General features: G+C 39.5%; 2 protein-coding genes and 1 pseudogene across 2 annotated transcripts; all 3 read right to left on the bottom strand.

The window, feature by feature from the left end:
• Positions 1 to 236: 236 nt before the first annotated feature.
• On the bottom strand, positions 237 to 961 carry LOC117714421 (ankyrin repeat domain-containing protein 49 pseudogene; annotated as a pseudogene).
• A 4,535-nt stretch (positions 962 to 5,496) lies between these two features.
• On the bottom strand, positions 5,497 to 10,136 carry LOC117722243 (olfactory receptor 56A4-like). The gene is made up of 2 exons (XM_034521245.2): positions 9,402 to 10,136; positions 5,497 to 7,405 (listed from the first exon to the last, which is right to left on the bottom strand). Exon 2 carries the CDS (start codon positions 7,379 to 7,381, stop codon positions 6,425 to 6,427), a length of 957 nt encoding a protein of 318 aa, XP_034377136.1. The 5' UTR covers positions 7,382 to 7,405; positions 9,402 to 10,136; the 3' UTR covers positions 5,497 to 6,424.
• A 9,720-nt stretch (positions 10,137 to 19,856) lies between these two features.
• On the bottom strand, positions 19,857 to 26,247 carry LOC117722419 (olfactory receptor 56A4). The gene is made up of 2 exons (XM_034521571.2): positions 26,122 to 26,247; positions 19,857 to 21,445 (listed from the first exon to the last, which is right to left on the bottom strand). The coding sequence occupies exons 1-2, from the start codon at positions 26,157 to 26,159 to the stop codon at positions 20,392 to 20,394; spliced, it is 1,092 nt and encodes a 363-aa protein (XP_034377462.2). The 5' UTR covers positions 26,160 to 26,247; the 3' UTR covers positions 19,857 to 20,391.
• Positions 26,248 to 27,603: the final 1,356 nt, after the last annotated feature.

Consider the following 27,603-nt stretch of genomic DNA (forward strand, 5'->3'; position numbering starts at 1 on the left):
TCAGAAGTAAAATTACTTCTGATAAAAAAAATCAGAAACTGCAGAAATCACCACAGATGCACCCAAATACCTGTCAAATACATGTGACATCAAGGTTGAGCAGTTCACTTAGAAGAAAGCTGTGATGCGTACAATAGGATTTCTGTAGTGAGATGTCTGTTCTCTGGACGTGGGAATATTTTACTTCTCATATATGGAAGGCACTGATAATTTGAAATTTGAGAAAGTTACTAGAGTCACAAAGAAGGAGGCGAAGATTTTGTACAGCCTTCCACAGTTTCAAAGAGGTAGTGATAGGTGCTCGGTTCTCCTGATGATATCAGAAGCAGTTTCTTGTGAGTTGTTCTTTAGCCCTGGTTTGATGTAGTGGTTCATCAGGAGGAGTTCCAGTGTGTCTCTGCTGTCTTTGTTTCTAGCAGCAAGGTGCAAAGTGGTCAAAAGTGCTTGTGTTTGGGCATTGATGTCTGTATTGTGCTAAAGTAAGAAAAGAAGCCACCCTGGTGTTATATTTCACTTACAAGCACTGTGCAGTGGTGTCCAGCCACCCACAGTCACTACATGATCATCTGACCCCAAACCACCAGCTCACACACACCACTTAAATATCCACTAAAGGCTGCCAGGTGAGGAGGGGTCTGCTCATTTCATCCCCAGTGTTCACATCAACGCCTTCTCAAAGAGTAGTCTCTGCACTGTAGCAAGCTAACTTTTTTTTTCAGCAGCCTAAAGAAGTAATTTGCTTGGATCTTTTATCGTTTTTTTCTTGCAATTCATACCACTCTTCATTCTTTTCCTCTTGTTCCCCATCTTCATCAGAATCACCTACCCAGAGACTCTGAGTACCAGTGGAAATAAGATGTCCATGTGTTTACAACAATTCAAGCAGGTTACACCGTTCAGAAAAGTCCAAAGAGCTTTCTCAGTCTGGTTTTTCATCATCTCTTACTTTTTCTTTTTCCATTTTTACTGTTCTTCTAAATAAAAAACATTTCAAGTACTAGGGTACAATCTTTTAGGAGATGAGTTATGTCTGCATTGTTTGATTCTTTCCAATTTGCAAGGTGGGTGGCTGCACACAGTTGCCCATCCCACTGCTCAGGACACGTGTCTCACCTTCCACAAACACACTTCGAAAAATGTACTTGCATTCACTAATGAGCTTGTTTGTAATAGAAAGGGTTATATTATAATATGGACTACTATTCTAATATATATATATATATATATATATATATATATATATATATATATATTTACCTATATATGATATGATATTAGATAGATAGATAGATAGATAGATAGATAGATAGATAGATAGATAGATCCCTCTCTCATTCCATTACATTCCACGTTTTATTAATCTATCCTGGAAGTACTTTTGTTAATCTAATTTCCCCAGTAGGATATGCAAAAGTCAGTGAAACCAATACTGACCTAATGGAACTAAAAAGATATTGAAAGAAGCACATCAAAAAATGATTAGAAAGCAATTTGGAAGGTAAATAAGCAATATACCTGCTATGGAGATACCAAGTTTCTAGATATTTGATGGAACATTATTAAAATCACTGACTTTTACCTTCACAGAAAGCATTTTTATATGGCCTCAAAGAAACATTATAAATAAATGGGAGAAATTAAAAAGAAAACTGTGGGTCCATGGGTGTAACTCAGTGGTTAGTGTGCTGCCTGGCATATATAATTCTGTGGTCAAGGCAAGAAAGGGAACAAAGTAAGGAGGGGAGGGAAGGAAAGGGGAAGAAAGAGGTGGGGAAGAACGAAATGAAGGGGAAGGGAGAGGAGGGTATAAAAGATAGGAAGGAAAGGAAGAAATAGAGATTTCTCTTCCAAATGACTAATTTGAGGTTGTTGTCCATTGGTGTGTATGTATGTGTGCGTGCGTGCACACAGGTGTACTTGCCCATGAATGTGTGTATATGAAGGTTAGAGGTTGATGTCAGGATGTCTTTTCTTATTCACTTGTTCACCTTACTTTGCTGAGGCAGAGCCTCTCTCACCGAACCTCAAGTTCACCCATTTCCACTAGAGTGGTTGAACAAAGAGATGTGGACCCTCCTGCCTCTGCCTCGAGTACTGGGATTACAAGCTTATGCAACCATGCCAGCTTTTTATACAAGTTCTGGGATCTGACCTCAGGTCTTTGTGCTCGCTCCATTAATATTTTACCCACCTAACCATTTCCATTTTATATTTGAAGTATATAGCTTCAAATATAGAACATTATTCACTTCCATATGCAGTGAAACCAGGCTCAACTCTAGGATACAGATCATACCAAATTATATAGACACATGCTCTACCAGTGAGTCACATTCACAGCCCCTGGACAAACTTTAATCTTTCTTTGTGAAGAACATTGCTGAGTCCATCTCAATCATAATGGGAGCCAAATATCAACACCTAATATGGAGCCAAAGGATTGAGACTTTAATGGATTCTAAACAGAATTCCAAAACATAGTGTTATATAATCTTCAAATAAGCAAAGAGTTTTATAAGGAACAAGACCCCGTAAGAGAGAAACTATCCTAGAGGCTGTGAATGGTACAGCAGGCAGACCTGCTACCTGGACATGGTGTGTTAGATAATAAAGGTGAGCTGTGCTTGAAGAATCAGAAGCAGCAGTAAAGCAAAGTGAACCGAGGCATTTGCATTTAGTACTTAATTGCCAACTGAGTTCAGGTTCAGAATTATCTCACAAATTAAGTCTTCTAGGACCTTCAAAAACAGAATACAAATGTAAATATTTTCTTCCTTAGATGAGAAAAACAGAGCTTATATTGAGATCAAAGGTGCCAAATTGGTATGTCAGGGTTTACATAAAACTCAGCCTCCTTCCAAGGGAAGAAGTCTTGGGTTCTATGATATATGAGGCTGCATTGAACTTTAAGTTATAGGAGATTTTTCAGTTGCCTTTTTTGGGAATATAGTATATAAATAATACAAGCCTTTCCCTAAGAAACACCCAAAGGATGTAAGAAACAAGATATATCAGCTACTCTAAAGCATATGAGGTTGAGAAGATGGATAAAGCCCTTCACGTGGCATGGGAGAGCTTACAGAGAGGCACACTCAAGACTCTAAGAGACCAAATTACCTCCATTGGTGAATAAAGTCAGGCATTGTGCACTAAGTAGGCTTTAACAGAGGCTGGAGAACAGGGGAAATTTATAAGTGGGAACAGTCATGTCACATTTTTCTAAGAGAATAACTGAGTATGCACTTAAAGTAAGATTATCAGAAAAAATGAACTAGCAGTCGACTGTGGAGGGAGGGATTGTAGAAGGGTGTTTGAAGTATCTTATATTTTGGTTAGAATCAAACTTTAATATTATGAAACAGAAAAATGATAAAAGCTATTTTTGGTGAGAGAAAATACTAAAGAAAGTTAAATTTCTTTACAAATTCCCTTAGAACAGTTAGGTCATCTTTCATCAGCGTGTCAAAAGCCATTCTCAATTGACTGTCAAGAAATAGCACACAGTCACTATTCCAAAAGAGGCTTAGCTTCTGATAAATTAATCCTTGGAAATGCATAGCAAGCAGTATATAGTCACTAACACTTGCAGTATGACCAGAACTGCAAATAGTAGAATCTGTGTTTAGCAAAATCTACCAATTCAGATGTCTGAATCTAGAAGATGTGAGACTGACAAGCTTGGCTTAACAAAGAGAAAAAATGTATACATCTAAGACAAGTGGCAAAAAGAGGGGTGCAGATGGTGCCTCAAATCTGATGGAAAAATCAGGCAGGACAACATGAAGTCAGGCATTGATAAAACATAGCACAAGACCATTTAAAAACATACATATCAGTGTGTGAGTACCTTAAAACTATAAAACATATTATCCACAAGGAAAGAGCTGCTGGATGTTCATATTCTAAAGAGGGGCTATTTAATAAAATGGCGGAGTGTGAGGAGCATGAGCAGGAGCGGCTGCTGGATGTGCAAAGAAGTCTCCAGAGCAGCACATGGCCTCCCTGCTGAAAGCACTACTCAGCCATCATTAGAGAAGTTAAATTCTGCATCAGGTGGGATGGTAAGGATGTAATTTGAATGTAAGGATGTAATTTCAGGTCTCAGCTTGAACTTAAAATTAAAAGATCCTTAAGTTTACACTCAAACATTAGCTGCCCCTGAGACACATCTCAGGAGAAGCACATTCCAAAAACACAAACAAACATTCCAGGAAGAAAGACCCAAGATAGGAGTTTATTAGAGAGACGGGCCCTTAACACAGTAAAACCTGGGTAAACAGAAGCCTCTTAAGGTGACTCTCTTTGTTGTAAAAGATAAGGTGCAAATTTGAGTTACTTAGAAACTGGGTCCTTTATGGTTATTGTTTGAGAGGTAATTAACTGTCCTTGTGAACTCTGTAAAAAAATGGTATGAAAGCTGCTTTTAGCTCCAACTCAGGGTTCTTCTTGCCTACATGCAAGAGAACCCCAGTGCATTGGTTTTCATTATCATTATCAATAATATCATGTTATTGCAGGGAATCTTGTCCATGAGTGTTTCTGGGGGAGGAGGTCCCCCTGGTTTTGGATCTTTAGGTCCAACAGGACCAAAAACAGAAACCCGAAGCCAGACAATGAACTGAGAGTGAGAGACCTTGGGACACTCTGCCCTAAACAGAATGTGTCCATCAAATCCCTCCCCTCAAGTCCTAGGGACCCCCCAGCAGAAGAGGAGATGGAAATAGTGTAAGAGCAATAGAAGATGGAGGACTCCAAGGAAACAAAACTTTCTAGACAGCACTCTTGATGCACATACGAACTCACAGAGACTGGGGCAACATGCACAGGACCTGCATGGTCTGCACCAGATAGAATCCTAGAGCTGAGCACAGAAGAGAACACATGCCAGAGCCCCAGCCCAAAAGCTATCTCCAAGTGATAACCACTTGTAAATGAACAGTTTGTTTTCTCCAAGGGAGTCTCACTAGGGAAGCAAACCATAAGGGCAGACTGCATGCCCAGAAGTAGATGCCATCGCATATTTTTTAACCTCAGAGGTCCTTTGCCTTGAGTTTTCAGGGGCTTCCTATGTTTGCAAACATGTGTGTCTCTGCATCCACACATGTATCCTGTGCTTTTTCTTCAATGCATTTGTTTTCTCCAGTTTTGAGTTGTTTGTTTTCTCTTACTTTGTTTTATTTTATTCTTATTCTTTAGATGACTATTTTCTAAAAGAAGACAGAAAGGGAGCAGATCTGGATGAGTGGGGCAGGAGACAGGAACTGAGAGTAGTTGGGGGAAGGGAAACTAATCAGAATATATTGTATGAAAAAAATCTATTTCAACAAGAGGAAAAATAAAATAAAACCACAGTTATGTCTGTTGCAAGATAATTAAATCAAATGAGTTCTGTAATGTTTACTCATTCTTCATTTGTCTATAATGTCATTTCAAAATAAATTGTAGTTCAATTAAAAATATATATAATAAAAATGTTAGAATCTGTCGAGGCATCATGCACAGCAGGAGGCAGGAATGAGCTACATTAAGGGAGAATCAAAAGATGTGACATGTAAAAGCACATAAGCAGTTTCAGAAACTAGAAAGTTCTTAAACTATTGAAGTTACATTTATTCATTATATGACATATATAGTTACAACTTAGCAAGTTCATCTAACATAGATTAGGCCATGGACACTTCCAAATAACTCCAGAATGCAAAACCCTCAGGGTTTGGGTGCAACCGAAAAACTCATTTCCCAGCTCTCAGTCTTTTATCTGTGACTGACTTTACCATCTCGTACAGCTCAGCTTCCCTCCATCAGGTCCCATCTCAACACAATTACTTAACGATTTAAAGTTACATATATGCACTGAAGGTTTTAAGGGACTTAGAAACATATAAGGCACCTTTTTTAAAACATGTAATGCTTAAGATGTGTTGTAGCTCACTGTTAGAGTACTTGACTCCATGTGCAAAGTCCTGGATTCAATCCCCAGCCCCTCACCATTCTTATCAACTAAATAATTTTTATGAGAGCCCATCCCCCTCAAAGTTTTTCTTTCTTATTGGATTCTGTGGGCTCTGAAAGATGAATCTTGTAGTAGAATGATGGGGAGGGGAGGCCTCGGTTAAGGGTGTAGTGATATAATAAAAACACATCACATGCTTGTATGAAATTTTAATGCAATTTAAAGTCAGTTAAATTAAGTAAACTCCCTGTCCATTGCATGTTTCTCTACCATATGTGACTGCTGCAGATAGCCAAATATGTATGAAAGGAAATATTCACATCGTATCAGTGCAAGTTTGTGGGAGCTAAGACTCAACATATCATGATGAAATTTAAAGAAAAAAAATGAACGTACTCCTGCAGTAAATATTTAAATATTCTATGCAACACAAATATTGTTTCTGATTACCAATATTTATCATCTTACTTCTTACAACCTCCTAAGAAGGTTCCGTATTCCCTGCTTGATCTCCCTGGTTCTTACCCCATAAACAATGGGATTCAGAGCTGGGGGAATGAGGTGATGCAGGATATTGAGCAGGATGGGGACATCGGGGGGAATCCTCTCCCTGGCCAGGTTAGTGATGACCAGCACCAGCAGGACTGTGCTGAAGAAGAGGATGAGGATGAAGTGGGAACCACATGTGCTCAGGGCCTTGACCACAGCTCCCTCTGCTTTGATCCTAAGCACAGCCTTCAGAATGAAAGAATAAGATAGGACAATGAGGATGAGGTCAGAGCCCAGCAGGGTCCAACCTATGACAAACTGGTAGAGTTTATTAAAAGTGATGTCATCACAGGAAAGTTTGGATACAGACATGTTAGTGCAGATGCAGTTCTTGATAATTCTTGCACAGTATCTCAGTTGGGAAGAAAGTATGGGGATTGGCATAGTAAGAATCCCATTTCTGATTGCTACAAAGATGGCAGCCTTAACCACAAACTGGTCAGTGATGATAGACGGGTACTGCAGAGGCTTACAGATGGCTACATAGCGGTCATAGGCCATGACCATGAAGGTGCAGGACTCCATTGTCAGGAAACTGTTCATGACAAACATCTGGAGGAAGCAGGAAGAGAAGCTGATGGATTTGTTGTCAAACCAGAAGATGGCCAGGACCTTAGGTATGACTGTGAGGCAGAGCACAATGTCCAGCAGGGATAGAAGGCTGAGCAGGTAGTACATGGGCTCATGCAGAGAGGCCTCCAGCCTGATGGTGATGAGAAGGGTGGCATTGGCCCCCATGGCCAGGATGAAGAGGAGGCTGAGGGGCAGGGACAGCCAATGCTGCCAGGTCTGGTAGTTTGGGAAGCAGATGAGGAGGAAGTCAGGAACCAGGATAGAAGAAGTATTGCTTTGTGCTTCCATTAGTTGCCTTCTGATCATGACTGACACCGGAAAACCTTGGGGCTAGAAGAGAGATAAATCATCCACACACTATGAATACCCACAAGTGGGTGGTATATAATAACCATTAAAAAGTAGTAAGAGGGCTCTGTGGGTAAAGACACTTGCAGGCAAGCCTAATGGCCTAAGTTCAATCCTTGGACCTACATGGTAAAAGAAGAGAACTGACTCCCATGAGTTGTCCTTTGTCTTCCACACATGTGCCATCGCATACATGGGACACATATAAATAAATAATTTGAAGATTATAAGAAGTAATCTAGCATTGTCCTAGGTGCCCATCCATTCTGTTAAAAAGTCACGAAGAATTATTTCCTAGTTTTATTTAGATAATTCCTGTTTGTACTGCTTTTCATTTCTTTATACCCAATTTGATTAATAAATTATATTAGCATCCTTCTTAAAATAGAATGTCATTGTTTAATTTCACATAGAAAAAATCAAAGGCATATAAATAACGTTTGTGCTTCTGATCATGTCAGTCATGATCAGAAGGCAACTAATGGAAGCACAAAGTAAATAAGGTTACTTTTTCTAAATCATATTAAGTAAAAACATAAAGTCTGTATCTCTTGGATTTTGCATTTTCCTGTCACTGAAACAAAATACTCGGGCCCTAAAGTTAACCAACTATTAAGACTTCACTGGACTGTCTGAATTTTTTTTTTCCAAGAGAAGATATCACAGGCAAATCAGTAGCCAGAGCCAAAGGCATCAACAGACTGCATCTGGTGACTTCATTGGAGATGCAGGCTTCATTTGGACAAGAAAAACAACCTTGATGACATAAAAAATAGACTCAGTGATAAAATACAATGAAAGCATCATCTAATACCCTAGACAGTGGGTGGCATGAGAACAAGGGATTTCAGGGGCCACTGGCTTTTAGACACAATCAACTGACTCCTGTGAATTCTCCATGAGTCATTAAGCTGCTTCTCATTCGGTATTGGACCTTAAAAGTGATAACTAACTTATGAAATATGTAATGAACTAAGGTGATGCGTGGTTTCCACTCAAGAACTATTCTCTGAGCCTTGGTGGATATGCCCCATGGCTTCTAATGCTATTAAATTATGCTTTTAATATGAGAAAGCCCACACTTGGCAATTTTTAACTCAGCAATGATAGTGGTCCTGTTGGTAGCTAAGAACTCTTACCGCAGGCTTTCCTCTCACATCTGAAAGAACAGAGGTAACTTTCTAAAAGGCAAGGAGTATGTGTGAGTAGCCAAAGGCATTTTGCAGGTAGGAAGAAACTAATTTACTCTTCTATGTTTACCCACTGTTACCACCCTACAAAGGCTTCCCAGCAACATAAAGCTAGAGCAAAATTATAATACAAACCATGTGTGTACCCAAACGCTATTGAGTACATATGGGACAGTACTGCTCTGCACTCGTCCTTTCATTTTTATTAATATGTTAAGGTACTCTTGATGTTAATCCAAAGACATTTGTTGCTTTTACGTGGTATATGGGAACTTACTTTATGTGGTTCCATTCAAAGCTATGGTTTTGCTTTCTTTTTCTAAATAGCCTCCCTTTGGGGATTTCTTTGTGAATTCATCTTCTTTGCTTCAGAATGGAAACCCACAAAGGACAGGGATAATCAAACATTCATTGTCCCAGCACAGCTCCCCCATACTGGCATCTTCCAAAACCCAGCCTAGCTCTCCAGTCAACAGCAACCCAGTTACCTCACCCCAGCCCACAGCCTCCTCTTCTCTCACACCTTACTTCAAGCAGGGAATTTATACCTATGTTGTATTAACAACCATAGTTACCAATTGCTGGTAAATGGCAAGTTTTTAAGATATCAACAAATGTGACGCTAGGCACATTATTCTTTGTGTAAGAAATATCTGAAAACTAATTAGTGTTAATAAAGAAAGGCAAAATAATGAAGATCAAATTGAGTTTAAAAAATGCAACTTCACATTCAAATCCAAATAAAAACATATTTATCCTTTCCTAAAAGATAGACTATACAAACTTACCTTAGCTAGATGATAGTCAGCTTAAAGAAATAAATGTCCCTATGTAAAATTATCTTTATCATTTCCAACTGGTTATGAAATTCTTTTCCCTAGAACAATAAAATGAGGCTAAAGAATTATATCCATATCCTGTCTAGAGTCTTCTAAAAAGTATGGTAGGTTGAGTAATGGAAGAAATTATCCCAAACCAGCCCAAGAAACAAGAGAGCATTAACCTGTATGGTAGAATGAGAACCCAGAAGGGTAACCAAGGAAAGAGGTTAACTGATGCTCAGTCATCTGAAACCTGTGCAACAGACTTTTTTATGGAGGCTGAACTATAGTTGTTAACATAAATTTACTGAGACTTTCTTAGTTTCTGGCTCATATAGACAATGATGAAAGTATAGTTATAATTTAGTAATCTTTAACCTGATGGTATCTGTTTTCTAAATGAGTAGTGTACAATTCACACCCGGGAAATAGAGGACCCAACAGAAAGTAGGAAGTAGGGCTAGAATCTAAAATTTTAACATCAGGCTTGCATTTATCCTACTGGAAGGAATCCTTCTTTCTGCCTGCATTAGACACCCATGTCACCACCCACACCACCATATCTTCTTCAAATATTCCTGATTCTAAGCCAGTATCAGCAGCTCCCAGAGCAGCTCCCACAAATGCTGTTTATGACAGTTGGTTGCACTATTTAGACCAGCCTCAAAAAGATACTGAAGGGAATTTTCATGCCCTAAGCTCCACTCCATCCTTTCTCTTCTCACTGCCCACAGGGGCTAAAGCCACTTTAGATATCTGAACTGGGAGCATATAGCTTATTCCTCATGGACTTGGGTAAGAAAACAGAGAAGACAAACACAATATGGAAGCAATAATGGGGAAGAAAAGAAAGTTTAATAAAATAAAATTATATAGGACATTTTAATCAGAGATAGAGAGATATAGATAGATAGATAGATAGATAGATAGATAGATAGATAGATAGATAGATAGATAGATAGATATAGATACAGATTTAGATAGATAGATGATAGAGTGATAGATACATTTGAAAGCAAATATTTCCAGACATAAGATCTTAACTATTTCAAAATGAATACTCTTAGAAAACATGTTTAAGCAGGAGTGTAATGCAGGAACTTCTTAACTTTTTATGGAGTTGCATAGCAATGGACACTTTTAAATTAAAAGTTGTTCAAAATTTAAAATACATTCCATTGAAGCTGAGGAGAGGGTTCAGTGAGTAAAGTATTTGCTAAACAAGCACCAGGACCTGAGTTTCCCAACACCCATATAAGAGCCAAGTCTGGGGTTGTACATCTGTAATCCCAGCTCTAGAAGGTTGGAGACAGATGGATGTTGAGGGCTTACTCCTCAGTCAGTATAGCCAGAATGGTGAGTTCCAGGTTTAGTGAGAGGCCCTGTCACGAAAATTGAAGTAAATAACAATAGTGGAAGACAATTCTTTCTTATCTTTATTTCTTTCTTCATGCTGGTACCCTTAGCCTACCCCCACACACTTCCACCTTTAACCAATATTTCTGTTTACTGATTTGCATCAAGGGGTAATTTCTGAGTCACCTACACCTGGAAGGTCTTCCTGTTATGGATCTAATAGTTTAGCTTTAAACTATAAAACTTTAATTGTTAATAATATTTATGTCACACTCTAATTAATGTATATTACTCCAGGGTAGTTGTATCATATGATTTATTTTATAACACTTAGAAAAGTATGTGGAGCAGTAGATAAAACAGATGTTCATCAATTTATGATAGGGTGACATCCAATAAACACCATGTAAATGTTGTAAGTCACAAATGTTATCCATACACCTACCCTACTGAACACACTAACTTACTAGCAAAATGTACTATAGATTTCAGTTGTTTACTCTCATGAATACACGGTCACCCAGAAACCACACTTTAGTGACACTGTCCAGCTTTCACATGCATTAACTTGGAAAAGATCAAAATTCAAAACTATTTGGCTTGGGATGAATGCATATCACTTTTGCATCATTGTAAAGCTGGAAAGTAGGAAATTGATATCTATGTGTATTGCTGTGGTGAATGAATAGATGTGGTCTTCCATCAAGCATGAATTGATAGTTGTTCACTAGAGGAGAGAATGCACTAGGAAAAAAAACATTACTCTCAAGGGAACTGTAAATTGGCCATGATGATGGGATTGATGTTCATGACAATCCACAGTCCGAGGCAGTCGGCATTTACTTGGGTCAGCTTTAGGAATAGACACTTGTAGTGCAAATTCAAATGAGGAGAGCCCATTGTGTGGTCAATATGGAAATAACAAATGTCAGTTGTCATAGAAGCTTGGTGGACAGAGGAAGTAATACTGTAATCCAATTTTATCAGATGCCTTTGCTAATCCAGTAGGACCCCATAAACTGGGATGAGTGTTTAGTATAAATTAAAATTTAGATAAAATGGAATCTATTTTTGTATTGTTAAATCACTAATCATTAAGAATGTGCTGAATTTAGAAGAAAAAAAACAATGGAATAAGGGACGTATTTTTAACAACAGGAGAAAGGCTACAAGGAGCAGCCAAGATTATGTTCTAGCACATGGAATCGGAGCACTAATGAAGCAAACAGTCTTTAACCAAGTCTGAGAACAGTTTGTGTAAATGATAAATGTAAAGACCAGAGCACTGCATGACTCACAGAACACACATTTCTTAGTGCAGCTTTTGGGGTGTTCAGGCTTAGGGGTCATAGGCAGCACCATATAGAGCTTAGCCACACAGTTCTGAGCAGCTGTTGAAGGAATCTCAGGCCTCAGCCTAAACTTAAAAATTAACTTCTCCAGAGACACATTCCGGGAGAAGTGCATTCCAAAGACTTACACATACATTCCAGAAGAAGGACCCAAGATAAAAGGTTATCAGGAAGCTGAGCCCTTAGCGCAATAAACCTGGGTAAACAGGAGCTCTGGTAAGATAGATGTAGCTAACACTCATTGTCATAAGATAATGTGCAAATATGTATTGCCAAGAAACCGGGTGTGGGAGTGGCCATTTGAGGTCAGCCTTTGTGGTTAGCATTGTCTAAAAGGTGATTGTAAAACTGCCTTCATGAGCCCTGTGAAAACTGCATAAAAATTGCTCTTAGCTTTAGCTTGGGGTTCCTCTAGCCTATGTGGAGGAACCCCAGTGCACTGGATCAATAAACCTCTTGCTTTTGCATCGAACCCCCTGTCCGGGAGTGTTTCTGTGAAAGCATGTGCTCCTGGTTTGGATCTTAGGGTCCAACACTGTCAGCACTTGCCACACTGCTCATCCATCTAGCCATCCTTCTGGGATGTTCACCCCATGTGTCTCTACAGTCTGAAGACTAATTCAGGCTTTGACAAGATATACTGCAAATCTTCCTGGACCTAACAATTGGTATTAACACCCTTTCCCAGAGCCTGTTTGCAGTCATGGCCCCTCCTTTAAGGAGATATCATAAAGTGACTTTCATAACTTTCACAACCAGCAACAAGATGAAACTCAGGACTTGGGCTGTGGAAATGAGGTCAGATATGGAATTCCATATTGGGAGAAGCATATTGAGAGCTGATGTTTTTCATAGCCATTTGTTATGACTCTTTCTCAGCTTTGTTGGTATGGTTACAATTCTACAAAAACCATCAATACACCACATCTTGTTAGTCTGCTTATGTGTATGTTTGCACATGTGTGTGTGTATATGTGTGTGTGTGTGTGTGTGTGTGTGTGTGTGTGTGTGTGTGTGTGTGGTGTATGTGCATGATTTTGTGGATATATGCACAGGTGTTCATGGATGCACCTGCATGAGAAGCCAGAGGTAGATAGCAGGTGTTTTTCTCAGTCTGGTTCCACCTCATGTTTTTTTGAGAAATAGTTTCTCACTGACCCTGAGCTCACTGATACAGGCTGGTCAGCAAGCTGGCTCATCTGCTGTCTCTGCCCCACAGTGGCTGCACTGCAGACATTTATTTGAGCTTTCTCTCCAGCCCAGCACTCTTAGTAGTTTTAGATATTGCTCCCCGGAGTCAGAAGGTTTGTTCTTTACAGGTCTGGCCTGAACACCAACAAGAAGAATTAAGCACATTGACACAGAGATCACAGAGGGACACATTGCTACAAGCTGTTAGTTCACAGACACCTAGTGATCTCATTGAACCTCCCAGTCAGCCGGAGACTCTCCCAGGCCTTTCTGCATGGTCTCAATTTCTCATCCTCACAGCACACTAGCCCAGGAGGATGCTACTAATAGTGTGACAACTTCAGAAGCACTAGCTTCACAGGCCATGAGTGATGTGTTTAATTTTCTCTTTAACATTCAGAAACTGCTATGCAGTTCTTGTGAGCAGTCTCCCTGTATTCACTCCAAAGCTAGAGCAGAATGTCACTGTGGAAGCTGGAATGGTGCCTGGAAGCTCTAGGTCAGGGGGAAAGGCTTAGTTGAAAACTTCCTGAGTCAGGTAAAATTCTTGAGTTCTTTGTATATATTGGATATTAGCCTCTATCAGATGTAGAGTTGGTAAAGATCTTTTCCCAATCTGTTGGTTGCTGTCTTGTCCTATTGACAGTGTCCTTTGCCTTACAGAAGTTTTGCAATTTTATGAGGTCCCATTTGTTGATTGTTGATCTTAGAGCATAAGCCATTGGTGTTCTGTTCAAAAATTTTCTCTGTGACCATGTGTTTGATGCTTTTCCCTACTTTCTCTTTTATTAGTTTCAGTGCATCTCTGTTTTGTTTTGTTTTGTTTTGTTTTTTAAAAAGATACTTTCTAAGGTCTGTCCTTGCTATTGAGTCTATCTCCTTCATACCTGACACAAAGCTTCAAATTTAAAGAGCACATTCTTGAGTGCAGCCCAGACACAAGGAGGACAGCATCCTGCTTGCCATATTAGGTCCTCTTAGATGTGCTCATTGGAGCCATACCTAGGAGTGCTCTGTGCCTTCCTCTTATATCAGACCCACTAGTCCTGTACCTGTGTTCTTGTCTTTCCCTTTCCTGAACTTTCATGGAATTCAGGTCACTGTTGAGATTAAGGAGAGTCAGGTCACAACCAAGAGAGGAGCCTTCCTGCCTACTACAGGTAGTCAAAAAAGTGTCTTCTAGTGACTACAAAACCCCTTCTTTTCTGTGCACATCTTGAACTCTAACTTGTGTTTTACAGCTGAGATTCAACAAAGCCCCCTCACCCATGAAGCACCCAGAGTGTCATGTCAGGTAGGGAACATCAAGGTTCAGTGGCCACCCCTCAGTAGACATTCTTCTGTTTATTATGATGTCCTTGTCCTGAAGTCCAGCCTCTGCTTCATCAAGTCCCTACAATTTCAGGTCCTTTAAGACCCTTTTTGTTCTTACTTATTTATTTTGTAATTTAAACAGTTGAGTATGTGTTTCCTTACCTAGTCATAGGCAGGATGAATTAGATTCCAGGTATGCTACATCATGCTCTGGGAAGTCTCCCCTAAGTAAGACATCATCCTCACTCTTCAGGAATTGAGTGGTCTTATAGTGCAAGGCAATCAGTGCAGTGACTCAGCTGTGAGAGGATTATAATTGAGAAGAAAAGGAGACATGTCAGACTGTCCTACAAAACTCAAGAATCACTTGACAAAAAAGTGATGGGCTGGATCTGCAAGGTTGTGAGGGAATTATAGCCCAGTAATTCTGCCTTCTACTTCCTGGTCAAAGAGTTAAATGCATTTCTCTTTTCAGATTCCTGGAGACAAATGCTTTTCTGGTTTTTGTTAGGTTCACAGAGGACTACTTAGTAATACAGAAGGCTCCAGGCTTTTACTCTGGTCACATAAGCCACAGAGCACAGAGGCAGCTGATGCCAAGGAACAACATCATTAACCCTTAGCCCCCTGATATTCCTTCTATAAAAGCTATTGACACACTTCCCAAATGCACAGTGGTAATTGTGCTTTTCTGCTGAAAATTGAAGAAGCAGGCTTGCATTGGAAGAGGATAATTAAGAAAAAGAATAAACTTTCTCTTTGTGTAGAGTTCTAAGTACTAATGTGTGAATTGCTGTACTTGGATAGATTACCATGGAGCTCTCAACAGAACTATCATTGTTGCTTAAATTAGAGAGAACAAAAGCAAAGCCTAGGAGGCCTGTTCTCATAAGCACTTGATATTTTGTAGTTGTTATTATACAAAGTCTCAGGGCACTATTATAGTCATTACTGATTTATGGAAAAGTCACTCAGAATGATCTATTGATACGCAATTGTTGGACCTAAAGATCCAAAACGGGAAAACGGGGGGGGGGGGGTATGCGCCCCTGCAGAGACACCTACAAGACGAGATTCAAGGCAATAACATGAGGTTTACTGATAAGTTGATAATAACCAGTGTACTGGGGTTCTCTTGCATACAGGCAAGAAGAACCCTGAACTAAAGCTAAGGGTAGTTTATATACCATTTTTACAGAATTCACAAAGACAGTTAATTTCTTCTGAAACAATAACCATAAAGGATTTCAACAGGATTTCAAACAACCATTCCCAGGCTCAGTTTCTAGGTGACTCAAATTTGCACCTTATTTTTACAACAAAGAGGGTCAGCTTAAGTGGCTTCTGTTTACCCAGGCATACTGTGTTAAGGGCTCATCTCCTTGATAAACTCTTATCTTGGACCCTTCTTTCTGGAATGTTTGTTTGAGTCTTTGGAATGTGCTTCTCCTGAGTTGTGCTTTGGGGGCAGCTAATAAACAGAAACTTGAACTTAAGATCTTTTAATTTTAAGTTCAAGCTGAGACCTGAAATTACATTCTTACACAATCTCAAAGAACTCTGTTATGCCTGAGACTTTATGGTTTTGTGTCTGTGCCTCTGCTGAGATGAATACTATGTCAGAGTGCACCTGTCTCAATACAGAAAGTGACAAACATATCATACCAATTTTTTGTTGTAACTCTTGAAGAGTGACTTATTTGGACCAGACTAAACTATGTGATGGCATTTCTATGCCTTCCATTAACATACATAGAGGCAATAGCAATGAGTTACTATAATATAGCAGCAAGAGACAGACATATAAAGAGTTAAAACACTGGGGAGTCTTTACTACCAAGACAATTGAAAATGTATTTGAGATTTTATTCTTAACCACCTTTTATTAATAATGTTAATACTGGAACCTATAATTTATAGAATAACATGAACCCAGATTTTGAATATATTACTTGCTAAATATTTATAACAACTCTTGTAGATAACATTATTTATTTTACTGGTAGATGAGAAATCAAGGGTTAGAAATTTTTCATAGCCTGTCCAAATTTTATACTAGAATATGAAATAAATATAGTTTAGATTTGTTAAATGAATTTATTGCTGTAAAGGGTTAATAGAGAGGGTTGTGATTACTGAGTTTAAGGAGATCTAATTCTAAGATTATAAGATACTGAAAGAAATTCTACAATGATGATAAATCAGAATGGTATAGATAAATAAGGGAGGATTGTAAAATATGGACAATATTTTCAGAGTTGGAATTCTGCCATGAGTCTTTGTGTAGGAGAGGTCCCTATAATCTGGATTTCTTTCACCGAGATGGATCAATTCAGATAAAGGAGGAAGGAGACAATAGGACAAAAGTCCCATTATGAGGTAGGTCTGTGCTCCCCTCTCCTCCCTCCTTTATCTGTGTGGTATGGGCATTGGGGGCCAGTTGTAGTTCTGCAACCTTGGTTTCCTCCCTCAGGGTAGGCAGGTGCTACTGTACAACAGGCTGGAAGAATATATAGGGCCTTCAGGATCCCCATCTGTCTGGGTACTTGTCTGAGGAAAGCCTTCTCCAAGGACTTGGGTGATACAACACTATATATATATATATATATATATATATATATATATATATATATATATATATATATACTTTTCAATTGTTTTTCCATTTCCAGGTCTCCTATTTGGAAACCACATATCCCATCCCCTCTCCCCCTGCCTCTCTGAGGGGCTCCCCCACCACCCACCTACTCCTGCCTTCCTGCCCTGGCATTCCCCTACACTGGGGCACCCAACACCCTCAGGCTCCAGGGCCTTTCCTCACACTTAGGTCCACCAAAGCCATCCTCTGCCACATATGCGAGCGGGGCCAACTCTTTTAGACGATACTCAGTGAAACATCTTAGAGGATCTTCAGTATAATAGCTGGTGTGCATACACATTATTCAGGGTGAAGAAAGGCTATGTATGAACCTTAGAGAGCAAAAAGGAGTTTTATGGATAAATGTAAAATCATTGGCTAGAGTTTAAAGAACTGGAAATGCCTCATTTGCATGGAGAGGCATTCCAGGAATCTCAAGTACTTGCTGGGCAGGTTCTTATTGAGAAAGAGAAAGTAGAACTTCTAGGTTTGCCAAGGACTATATAACATTTCTTAGAAAGAAGATTGGGGGTGTGGGTCTCCAGATAAAGTCAGACAGGGAATAGGAAGCCCCACTAAAACAAGGGAGTCCTCCATTCTGCACAAAGTTCAGAGGACCCATCCAGACAAGGTAGATTACAACCTTAGGTAGCCAGGTTTCCCAACATGATTGTATAATTAAAACAGTGTTGCCATGGTGACAGCAAAACATGTGTAACTAGAAACACACAACTCCTAGGATGCCACATAGTGAAGATACTCTCAAAATCTGCCATGCCAGTCTATGAGTTATTTCATGCATTATATTAGCCAAAGTGTTTTATATACAGGAATGACATGGTAATAGTGGAATTTTAGGAAGTTAATGTGTCTTTGAGGTGATTAAGATGAGACATAACAAAAATACAGGTATAATAGAAAATTTCAGGTGAAAGGAACATGGAGTGTGTATAGGGCCTGACAGAAAGTAATGGTTATGAGATGTTAAAGGAAAAGTCAATGGGGAGGGTTGAAAAGATAAAAGGCATCAGTTGTAAAAACTAGTAAAGATAGTTTTCAATTTGGATACATAGATAAGGGTTTATTCACACAAATATTGATATAACAGACAAATGTAGGATGTCTGGGAAGGCTGGGTAAGCCACCAGCTTTGAATGTTGAGTGTGTGGGCTCAGGGATGCAAACACAGGAATGGAGTTGTGCTTCTCAGAGATGGTTTTGCACTAAAGATTCACTTGGAATGAAATGACGCATATTAACTAGTTAAAACCATGGAATGATAACTCACATAGGAAACAGGAAGAGGAGATCCTGAAACCCTGGAACTGACTGACGTGTAATGAGGGGGAGAAGATGTGGGATGTAGACTACCCAGGAATAACTACTGGGTGCTATGTCCCGAGGCTGCAGTAGATGAGTGTCAAGGTGACAGATGACTTAGCCTTCAGCATGACTTACACAGTCAGCATTGTGATTTCAAGTTGACAGGTTTGAAATGAGTCATTGAGTGGCAGAGATAGCATCGCTCTCAAGGCAGCTGTGTTCAGTGTTTACTCTTATCCCTCATGACATCTAGACTCAGCCTAGTTGAGATGTGTGGAAGACTACCTGTAAACATGTATTCAGAAAGGATTTTCTTCCTTAAATCTAACTTTATTCCCTTGTGTTGGAGGTTAAGTCGCTTTGTTCTTCTGATGAGCTTGATAGATCTACCATCTAACTTAGCTATATCAGTTCTTACAATAAAGCCTAAGACTTCCTTGCTCCCTCTAATGCCTTCCATATTGCCCCCATTTCCTCTCAAATTTATTCTTTATTTCCTTTTTGAGATTCTAATATGATTACAACATTCCTCTGGTCCCTTTCTTCCCTCCAAAGACCTCCATATACTCTTGCATGTTCTTCAAATTCACAGCATATTTTTTCATTAATTGTTCTTACATGCATATATTCCTAGATATAACCTGTCAGGTCTGTATAATGTATGTATGTTTTCAGAGCTGACGGTTTAGCACTGGACAACCAATTGGTATGCTCTTCCCTGGAAAAGAACACCTCTCCCACTCTCTTTCCTCAGTGGCCTATAGATCTTTGTGTAGGGCTGAAACCTCATTAGTTTTTATCCATCCATTTTGGCATGTCCTTTGTGCTATGATTGTGAAAAAAAACTGCAAAATAGTGGAAGACATTTTACTATGAAAAGCAAATCCTGGAGTTTTCGTGGTGGGAAACTGTGAGTACACTTTATCAAACACTGTAGTAGAACAAATAGGCAAATCATCTCATTTGTACTTGGGATGGGTCAAGAATGGACACAGCTGGTGTCAAAAATCAGATGAAAAGTTCTAAATCTAGGATTGGAGAGATAGTTCAGTAGTGATTTCTGCTTTTGCACGAAACACATGCTTAGATCCCAGCACCTACATAGAACCTAACAACCATCTAAGATTCTGCATTCAAGACTGGAAGCCCTCTTCTGGCTTCCACAGACATCAGGATGTCTGACAGGGAAAACAATTAGACACATATAATGCACAATATTTTTAATTTAAAAATACAAAGTCTCTTCCAATCAAATCTGGTATATAGTGAGACTAGCCTGGGCTATGGCAGGGTGGAATAGAAGAAATGAGAGAGAAGGGAGGAGGGAGGGGAGAGAGACTGATCTAGGAAGCCACTGAAAGACACATTTGCCAAAAATAAAGGTGAGATGCTCAGGGTAAAAGCTCCACCTCAAGAACCACATGGCTAAGAGCATTGTCAGTGCTTTGCCCAAACTATCCCTTCATGGCACAAAACCCAGGCATGGCTCTGACACAGTGAGTCATAAAGAAAAGGACAAGGACTCTGGGTCCTTTACAAATTCTGCAGGTCTTTTCCTGCATGTCATGGAAGTTTATATCCATCTTCTGCATAGCAATTTTTCCTTTTAAACAGCAGTAAAGAAAAGAATTTGAAAGTGAATGTTTCATATGTTGCCTAAGATGTTTGTAAAAATCAGACTCAAAATCATTTAGTATTTAAAATTTTAATTTCTTTTCAATATAAAAATGATTTTCTATTTTCCCATTATTTATTATGAGTTCTAAAGGTGGCTGGGTACCTCTTACAACCTCCTCAGCAAGTTCTGGATTCCCTGCTTGATCTCCCTGGTTCTTACCCCATAAACAATGGGATTCAGAGCTGGGGGGATGAGGTGATGCAGGATATTGAGCAGGATGGGGACATCCGGGGGAATCCTCTCCCTGGCCAGGTTAGTGATGACCAGCACCAGCAGGACTGTGCTGAAGAAGAGGATGAGGATGAAGTGGGAACCACATGTGCTCAGGGCCTTGGCCACAGCTCCCTCTGTTTTGATCCTGAGCACAACACGGAAGATAAAAGAGTAAGAGAGAACAATGAGGATGAGGTCAGAGCCCAGCAGGGTCCAACCTGCTACAAGCTGATATAACTTATTGAAGGTAATGTCATCACAGGAGAGCTTGGACACTGACAGGTTGGTGCAGATGCAGTTCTTGATGATGTTCTGAGCACAGTACTTCAGTCTGGCAGAAAGAATGGGAACAGGGAGAGAAAAAAGGGCATTCCGGCTTATAATGAAGATGGCAGCCTTAACCACAAACTGGTCAGTGATGATAGACGGGTACTGCAGAGGCTTACAGATGGCCACATAGCGGTCATAGGCCATGACCATGAAGGTGCAGGACTCCATTGTCAGGAAACTGTTCATGACAAACATCTGGAGGAAGCAGGAAGAGAAGCTGATGGATTTGTTGTCAAACCAGAAGATGGCCAGGACCTTAGGTATGACTGTGAGGCAGAGCACAATGTCCAGCAGGGATAGAAGGCTGAGCAGGTAGTACATGGGCTCATGCAGAGAGGCCTCCATCCTGATGGTGATGAGAAGGGTGGCATTGGCCCCCATGGCCAGGATGAAGAGGAGGCTGAGGGGCAGGGACAGCCAATGCTGCCAGGTCTGGTAGTTTGGGAAGCAGATGAGGAGGAAGTCAGGGACTGGACCTTCAGAGTTGTTGGATAATGCCATGGAAGAAATTCCAATCAAAATGGAAATCCAAAACTCACATAATGAAGTCAGTGAAGTAACACAGAAAAGATATGTTCTAGATAAAGTAGTACACAAGTTTCCATCCTGCTTGAGCCTGTTCCAATGAAGTTTTAAAATCACCATCATTATCATCATAAATGTATCAAAGAGCACTGTGCTGAATATGTCGTATTCATTAATTCATTCCCTTCTTTGCAAAAATTCTTCCTGAAGTGCTTGGAAGATGGCTATGCATCCAAAATCATCCTTCACTTCCACAAGCATGAGCATGGGCAAGCACATCAGTGCACACACACACACACACACACACACACACACACACACCACATACACACATGCTGCATGCATTTTTTAAAATATTTTTTTAAAGAAAAGGATTGAGCATTCAGTATTCTGGCCATTCCTATTGATCAATGTTGTTGATCAAGTTACTGTGGGAAAAACTAAAGAAATATAAAACAAGTCTTCTATGTCAACAGAATAACTAAGTTAATTCTCTGTTTTAGTTTTTATGGCAGAAAGAATTAAACTTTCCTAAGAAATAGGAATGGGGAAATAACAAGTTTTAATGGCGAGAAGAATTAACCTGTTTTAGACAGAGAAATTTTTAGTTTTTTATTAAAAATATATTTTTAATATAATTTTTTATAATTTTTTCATATAATATCTTTTGATCATAGTTTCCTATTCCCCGGCTCCTTCCAGCTCCTCCCCCACATTCCTATCCACCTAAATCCACATCTTTTCTCTCTCTCATTAGAAAACAAACAGCAACAACAACAACAAAACAAAAAAAAATATAGAAGAGAACAAAGCCAACAAAGAGAAAAAAAGAACCAACTGAAAAGCACAAGAAACACATAGAGATGTAGACACACACGTATTTGCACACAAAGAAATCCCATAAAAACACAAGATACTGGGAAATTTTCAAAGTATCTGCATAGTTCTCTAACAGTCATTGTAACTATACTGTTTCTGAAAATGAGGAGAAAATTGAAGTTTTCATCTGAAAATGTGCTTTTTGTATTGGAAAAATTAAATTAAAAAGTATTAGCATACAATACAGTGGCAGGGAAATAAAACATTATTTAGAGTCTGAATTTTAGACTAAAAATTTTCAAGTGGGGTTGATAGTCATAATGTCATAGAAAGGGAAATATATGGCAGGACATAGCACAGAGAACACTAGAAAGGATCTGTCTATGTGACCAGTGAAAATTCTTAAGTGCAACAGAGACAGAATATCAAGTTTCCCTCCACTACTCTTCTCTCATGAGCAAGTTTCCATGCTGGAAACCAATAATGAGAACTAGCCACAAGACAAAACTGTGACCTTCTGCTAGGTAGGTGGGTAATGGGACAATATTTCTATTATAATAACAGGCACTTAGATTTCCCTACATATTTCCACAAGATACAAGTGACTATGTGGGGCACCAACAATGGTGCCATTTTCATGATATTGGATGAAAGCTAGCATCAAGTCAACTGGATAGAAATGACTTTTCCTATAAGTATGTTATATGTATATTAGTATATATAAAGAGACCATGAATTTGATAGAGAAGGAAGATATATGAGAAGCATTGGAGGCAAGGAGAAGGGAAAAGTATATAGTTATATAATAATTTAAAATACATTATAGAAATTGATTTAAAAGACAAATGGCTTTTTCTCTGAGATAGAAGAATATGGGGCATGTTTGTAGATATCTTCAAAAACAAGAGAAAAATGTCTTACTCTTTTGATTTGCCTTGGAGGGTGATTTTCCAAGATACTTGTTCTTCAGGAAACAACACTTTGACTCTTTACAAGTATGAGTCTGTTGCTGGTCATAGGGCAGACAATGTTCTTTAGGGGGTTTTGTTAGTTTGTTTATTTGTTGGTGTGTGTGTGCGCGTGTGCATGTGCGCGTGCACGTACGCGTGTGCGTGAGCGTGTGCGTGTGCGTGTGCGTGTGCGTGTGTGTGTGTGTGTGTGTGTGTGTGTTTGAGACAAGCTTTCTCTGTGTAGTCCTGGCTATCCTATAACTTCCTCTGTAGATCAGGCTGGCCTCAAACTCAGAGATCCAACAGTTCCTGACTTCCAGGTACTGGGATTAAGGGTGTGTACCGCCAGACCCAGCTCAGACAAGGTCCTTGAAATAAAACCCTTAAAATGGCTGCTCTCTTTCAACAATGACTCCATGTCAGTTTCTCTTCTTCACTTATCTTTCACAATGTATTGTATCTTAAATCTTTCAGGAATGTATTCCTTGTATCTAATGATGGGTCTCATAATGACATTTTCATTCAAGTGGAGAAATAAGGTGCTTTGACCAAATCCATCCGAATACCCTCTCTTTTCTTCCCTCTTCCCACTCCCACAGTAAAGCTTTCCTAGTAGGGACAGAAGTTCTCCAGTCTCTGTAGACTATAAATCCTTCAAAAGAGAACTCTGGAGGATAGAACTAAGCATGTTTGAGAAACACAACCAAAACTCGAGTTGACATCTACCAGAGAAACAGTAGAAACTCATTAATAAGTGTTAGGTAAATAAGCCTACATAAGAAGCCCTTTACCTAGTAAGCAAACTTGCCAATGCATCCTTATACATAGGCACCAATCATTCTGGAATATGGGATCCACATTCTAAAATCTCACCTGTTGGGGTTCTAGTTGTTTCTTTTACAAGATGACTTGGGAACTAGGCTATATACCAACTCCTGTATCAATATATACCCATGTGCCTATGCTAAAGAGACCTGCATCAGAATTCAGCACCTTGCAAATGCATCTAATTCTTCCCTCACACAAAATTTTTGAGCTGTGTCCAATTCATTGAAGATTATACACAAAATGAAGGAATGGCTTTTATATTATATACCCTTCTGTAAAAATGTATAAACAATTCCAAAAGTCCTGTCAGATCTCAGAAGTACCCACTTGACAGCATGGACAGCATTGGCTGCACCCTTAAATCTCCAGTGATGCTCCCCTGCATTGGGGATATTTAAATGCTTTTTCTCACTTGCAAAATCTACCACCTTTTCCTCTGCTGGACAACTGAGAAACTCATCACAATCACAGGTAGGTAAAGATGAAAATACTCTTAGTTAAGGGAACTCATGTGCTTACAAGGCAAGTTCACCTGTTGGTTGCTGTAACACCTGTCCTGTTGATTTCTAAAGCACCTGTCTTGTTGATTTCTAGAACCCAGACTGTGCTTTCATATTCAAAATAGCATCATTTCAAAGAAAGGTTTAACTTAGGGCTATCCTGATTAGGAACTTTCCACATGAAAAAGATAAAATGTTCACTGTCTTAAAAGGTTAAGTTCCCATATTTCCTTTAGCAGATACTCTACATAGGGAATAATAGAATTGTCTAAGCCTGCACAATTAAAATTGGTACTAGGCAGGGAATGCATATAAAAGAAGACTGTTCTAAATTTTTCTTTCTTTCTTCTTATTCCTCCTGATTTCTACAGTTTAAATTTGATGGATTAAATTTTCAGATCTATTTCTTATTTTCTCAAATATAAGGAAATCGTTAAAATAAAAATGTTAAATGCATGAACTCCTAGTAGATAAATGCTACCCCTGTAAATGTTGTGTGGCAATTGAGACAAAGACTCTGATTTCATGATTAAATGAATTAATAACAAATGTCAAGCTGTTTGCAGACTTAATTTAATTACAGTAATAAGAGTAAGAAATGAAACACAGTTGCTCAGTTTCAGTGGGGGCCTCAGTCTAGTTCAGGTCCTGCTACACATGAACAGCAAACACTGGACCCCTGCTAAGACCACCCAGTCAAGCTCTTCCCCACCCGAACTCTGTGTTGTTAAGTCCTCCCACCCCAAACCAAAATTAGTGGCAGCCAATCTTGCCGAACAATCAGCAGACATAATGAGAGTGTGTGCCTAATAGACTTTGAAATAAATAGGAGTGAAATATAGAGCTGAAGCCACCCATGGTTTTTGTTATGACAAAAGAAAAATATGACCTATTTGGAGTGTAGAATTGTACCCTCCTAATTGCCCATTAATGAGGGAAGGGAAGCAGGTTCATGTGTCTAGGGTTATATTGTTCTCACAACCCTGCCCTCCAAGCCTAATGCACAACTTGGCAAACTTGAAGACAAATTGCCTTACCTTTACTACTCTTAGACTCCAGTGAACTTTTTATGAAGCAGGAATCTTTGTTTCTCACCATAGTTATTTCTGATATTTATTACAATGTAGTTGGAACATAAATTCAATTCTTTTATCATAAGCATGCTTCTGTGATTCACTGTCAATGAAAACTTGGGCTCTGATAAGGATGTGTGTGGGAGGGTGTGGTGTGTGTACACAACCGTTTTTGTTTTCCTAGAGGTCAATCTGAACGTACACATAGACACTATAGACAATTATTCTATATTTGGAAACGGAAGAAATTAACTGTAGTTGTCACTTTGGCCCTTTCAGAATCCCATACACTGGTCAATGTATGGATCAACAAACAGTAATTAACTGTCTGGAAATGAGTACATGTAAGATTAAGGGGTCAGAAATTCAGCACCTGAATTGGGTGAGGTCCCATTCCATGGAGCACAGATGATATCTCTCACCGTGTCCTCTCATGAGAGTGCTGATTGGGTCCATCAGCCACAGATGACTCAGCTTTAAATCTTAAAAAAACTCACTTAAGTCAGTGTACCTTACACCAGAATCTAAGTACCTTGGTGGGTCAGCACCTATACTCTAATTCATATTGAAAGAATTCTACCTTCTTTCCATACCAACCTCCTAGACTCCCACTCACTGCTCAGTGTCTCCTTCATGTAGATTCCCTGGCACTCCTGAGACTCACCAACTTCAGAAGTACCAGCCACTGCTCCTGGCTATTGGCTGCAGCATAGTATTATAGAGGCTCCTCTGTGTATCTTTTCTCCCCTGTTGGCCACGGAGTTAATACTCTTATTAGGTAACATAAAGTGCCCCTGTGGTCCATTTCCCAAGAGAAAAAAATTACAAAAAGCATAGCAAGGTTTATAAAAGGTCACAAAGACCTGGACAGTATAAATACAGAAAAAAAAAAACTATTAAATGAGGTAAAAATGTGCCAGAAACATAAATAAATCTAATGTACAGAGCCACTTTGTGTGTAGAATCTAAATGCATTGAATTCATTGAAACAGACAATAAAGTAGTAATTACTAAGAGGCTGGGAGTTAGGGAAATAGAGGGATGAAGGTTGAGATGTCCAAAGGCTCAGTGAGGAAGGATGGGAAAGCCACAGAGCTCAATGGACAGCACCTAGACCAAGTACTCTTCACATTTTCATTAGCAATGCCTTCTTCCTTCCTTCCTTCCTTCCTTCCTTCCTTCCTTCTGTTCTTTTTTCCTTCCTTGTTTCTTCCTTTCTTCTTTACTTTCCTTTTTGTTGTTTTTGAGATAGTGCCTCATACCACAGCCATACTCTTGCCTCAATCTCCTGAAAATTATAAATATGAATCACTTCTACCAGCTAAGTGTTTTACACACACACACACACACACACACACAAAAAAAAAAAAAAAAAAAAAAAATCCTGGAAACTGTGTAAAATGGTGGGTACAAGAATTATGTGAGTCCTTCCAGTCTGAGCCTGAGCAATCAGCAGATTCTGGGAGGCAGCCCTGCACCCGATCTCTCAGAACCCAGAGGAAGAGGGTCTCCCAAGAGCTCTAACCTGGGCAGTATCTTAGGTAAGAAGACAGCAACACCCGCCCCAAACAGGGAGTAACTGGGACCCACTGGGACCCAGGAATTCACTCCTGGCCTAGAGCACTGGTTCCTTCCAGTCTGGGCCTGATCACTGAGCAGATCTTGGGCCTCAGCTCTAACCCCAGTAGCAACACCCACCCCACACAGTTTGACACAACCAAAATAATAGGAAAGATCAGCTCCAGTCAGAGACAGGGCAGGTAGCACTAAGGAGATCCAGACGGCGAAAGGCAAGCACAAGAACATAAGCATCAGCAACCCAGGGTACTTGGCATCATCAGAACCGAGTTCTTCCACACTAGAAAGTCCCAAATTCCCCATATCACCAGGAAAGCAAGAGTCAGATCTAAAATCCTTCTAATGATGATGATAGAGGACTTTAAGAAGGTCATAAACAACACTCTCAACAAAATTGAGAAGAGCACAGGTAAACAGGTAGAAGCCCTTAAAGAGGAAACACAAAAATCCCTTAAAGAATTACAAGAGAACACAACCAAACAGGTGAAGGGATTGAACAAA

This window comes from Arvicanthis niloticus, chromosome 1, assembly GCF_011762505.2.
Source record: "Arvicanthis niloticus isolate mArvNil1 chromosome 1, mArvNil1.pat.X, whole genome shotgun sequence".
NCBI lineage: Eukaryota > Metazoa > Chordata > Mammalia > Rodentia > Muridae > Arvicanthis > Arvicanthis niloticus.

Coding starts and splice junctions, on each gene's coding strand:
- LOC117722419 (XM_034521571.2), bottom strand. CDS start 26,159: ATGAAGGAGACACTGAGCAGTGAGTGGGAGTCTAGGAG. Junction 21,446..26,121: donor AGTGAGTGGGAGTCTAGGAG/GTTGGTATGGAA, acceptor TCATTGGAACAG/GCTCAAGCAGGATGGAAACT.
- LOC117722243 (XM_034521245.2), bottom strand. CDS start 7,381: ATGATCAGAAGGCAACTAATGGAAGCACAAAGCAATACTTCTTCTATC.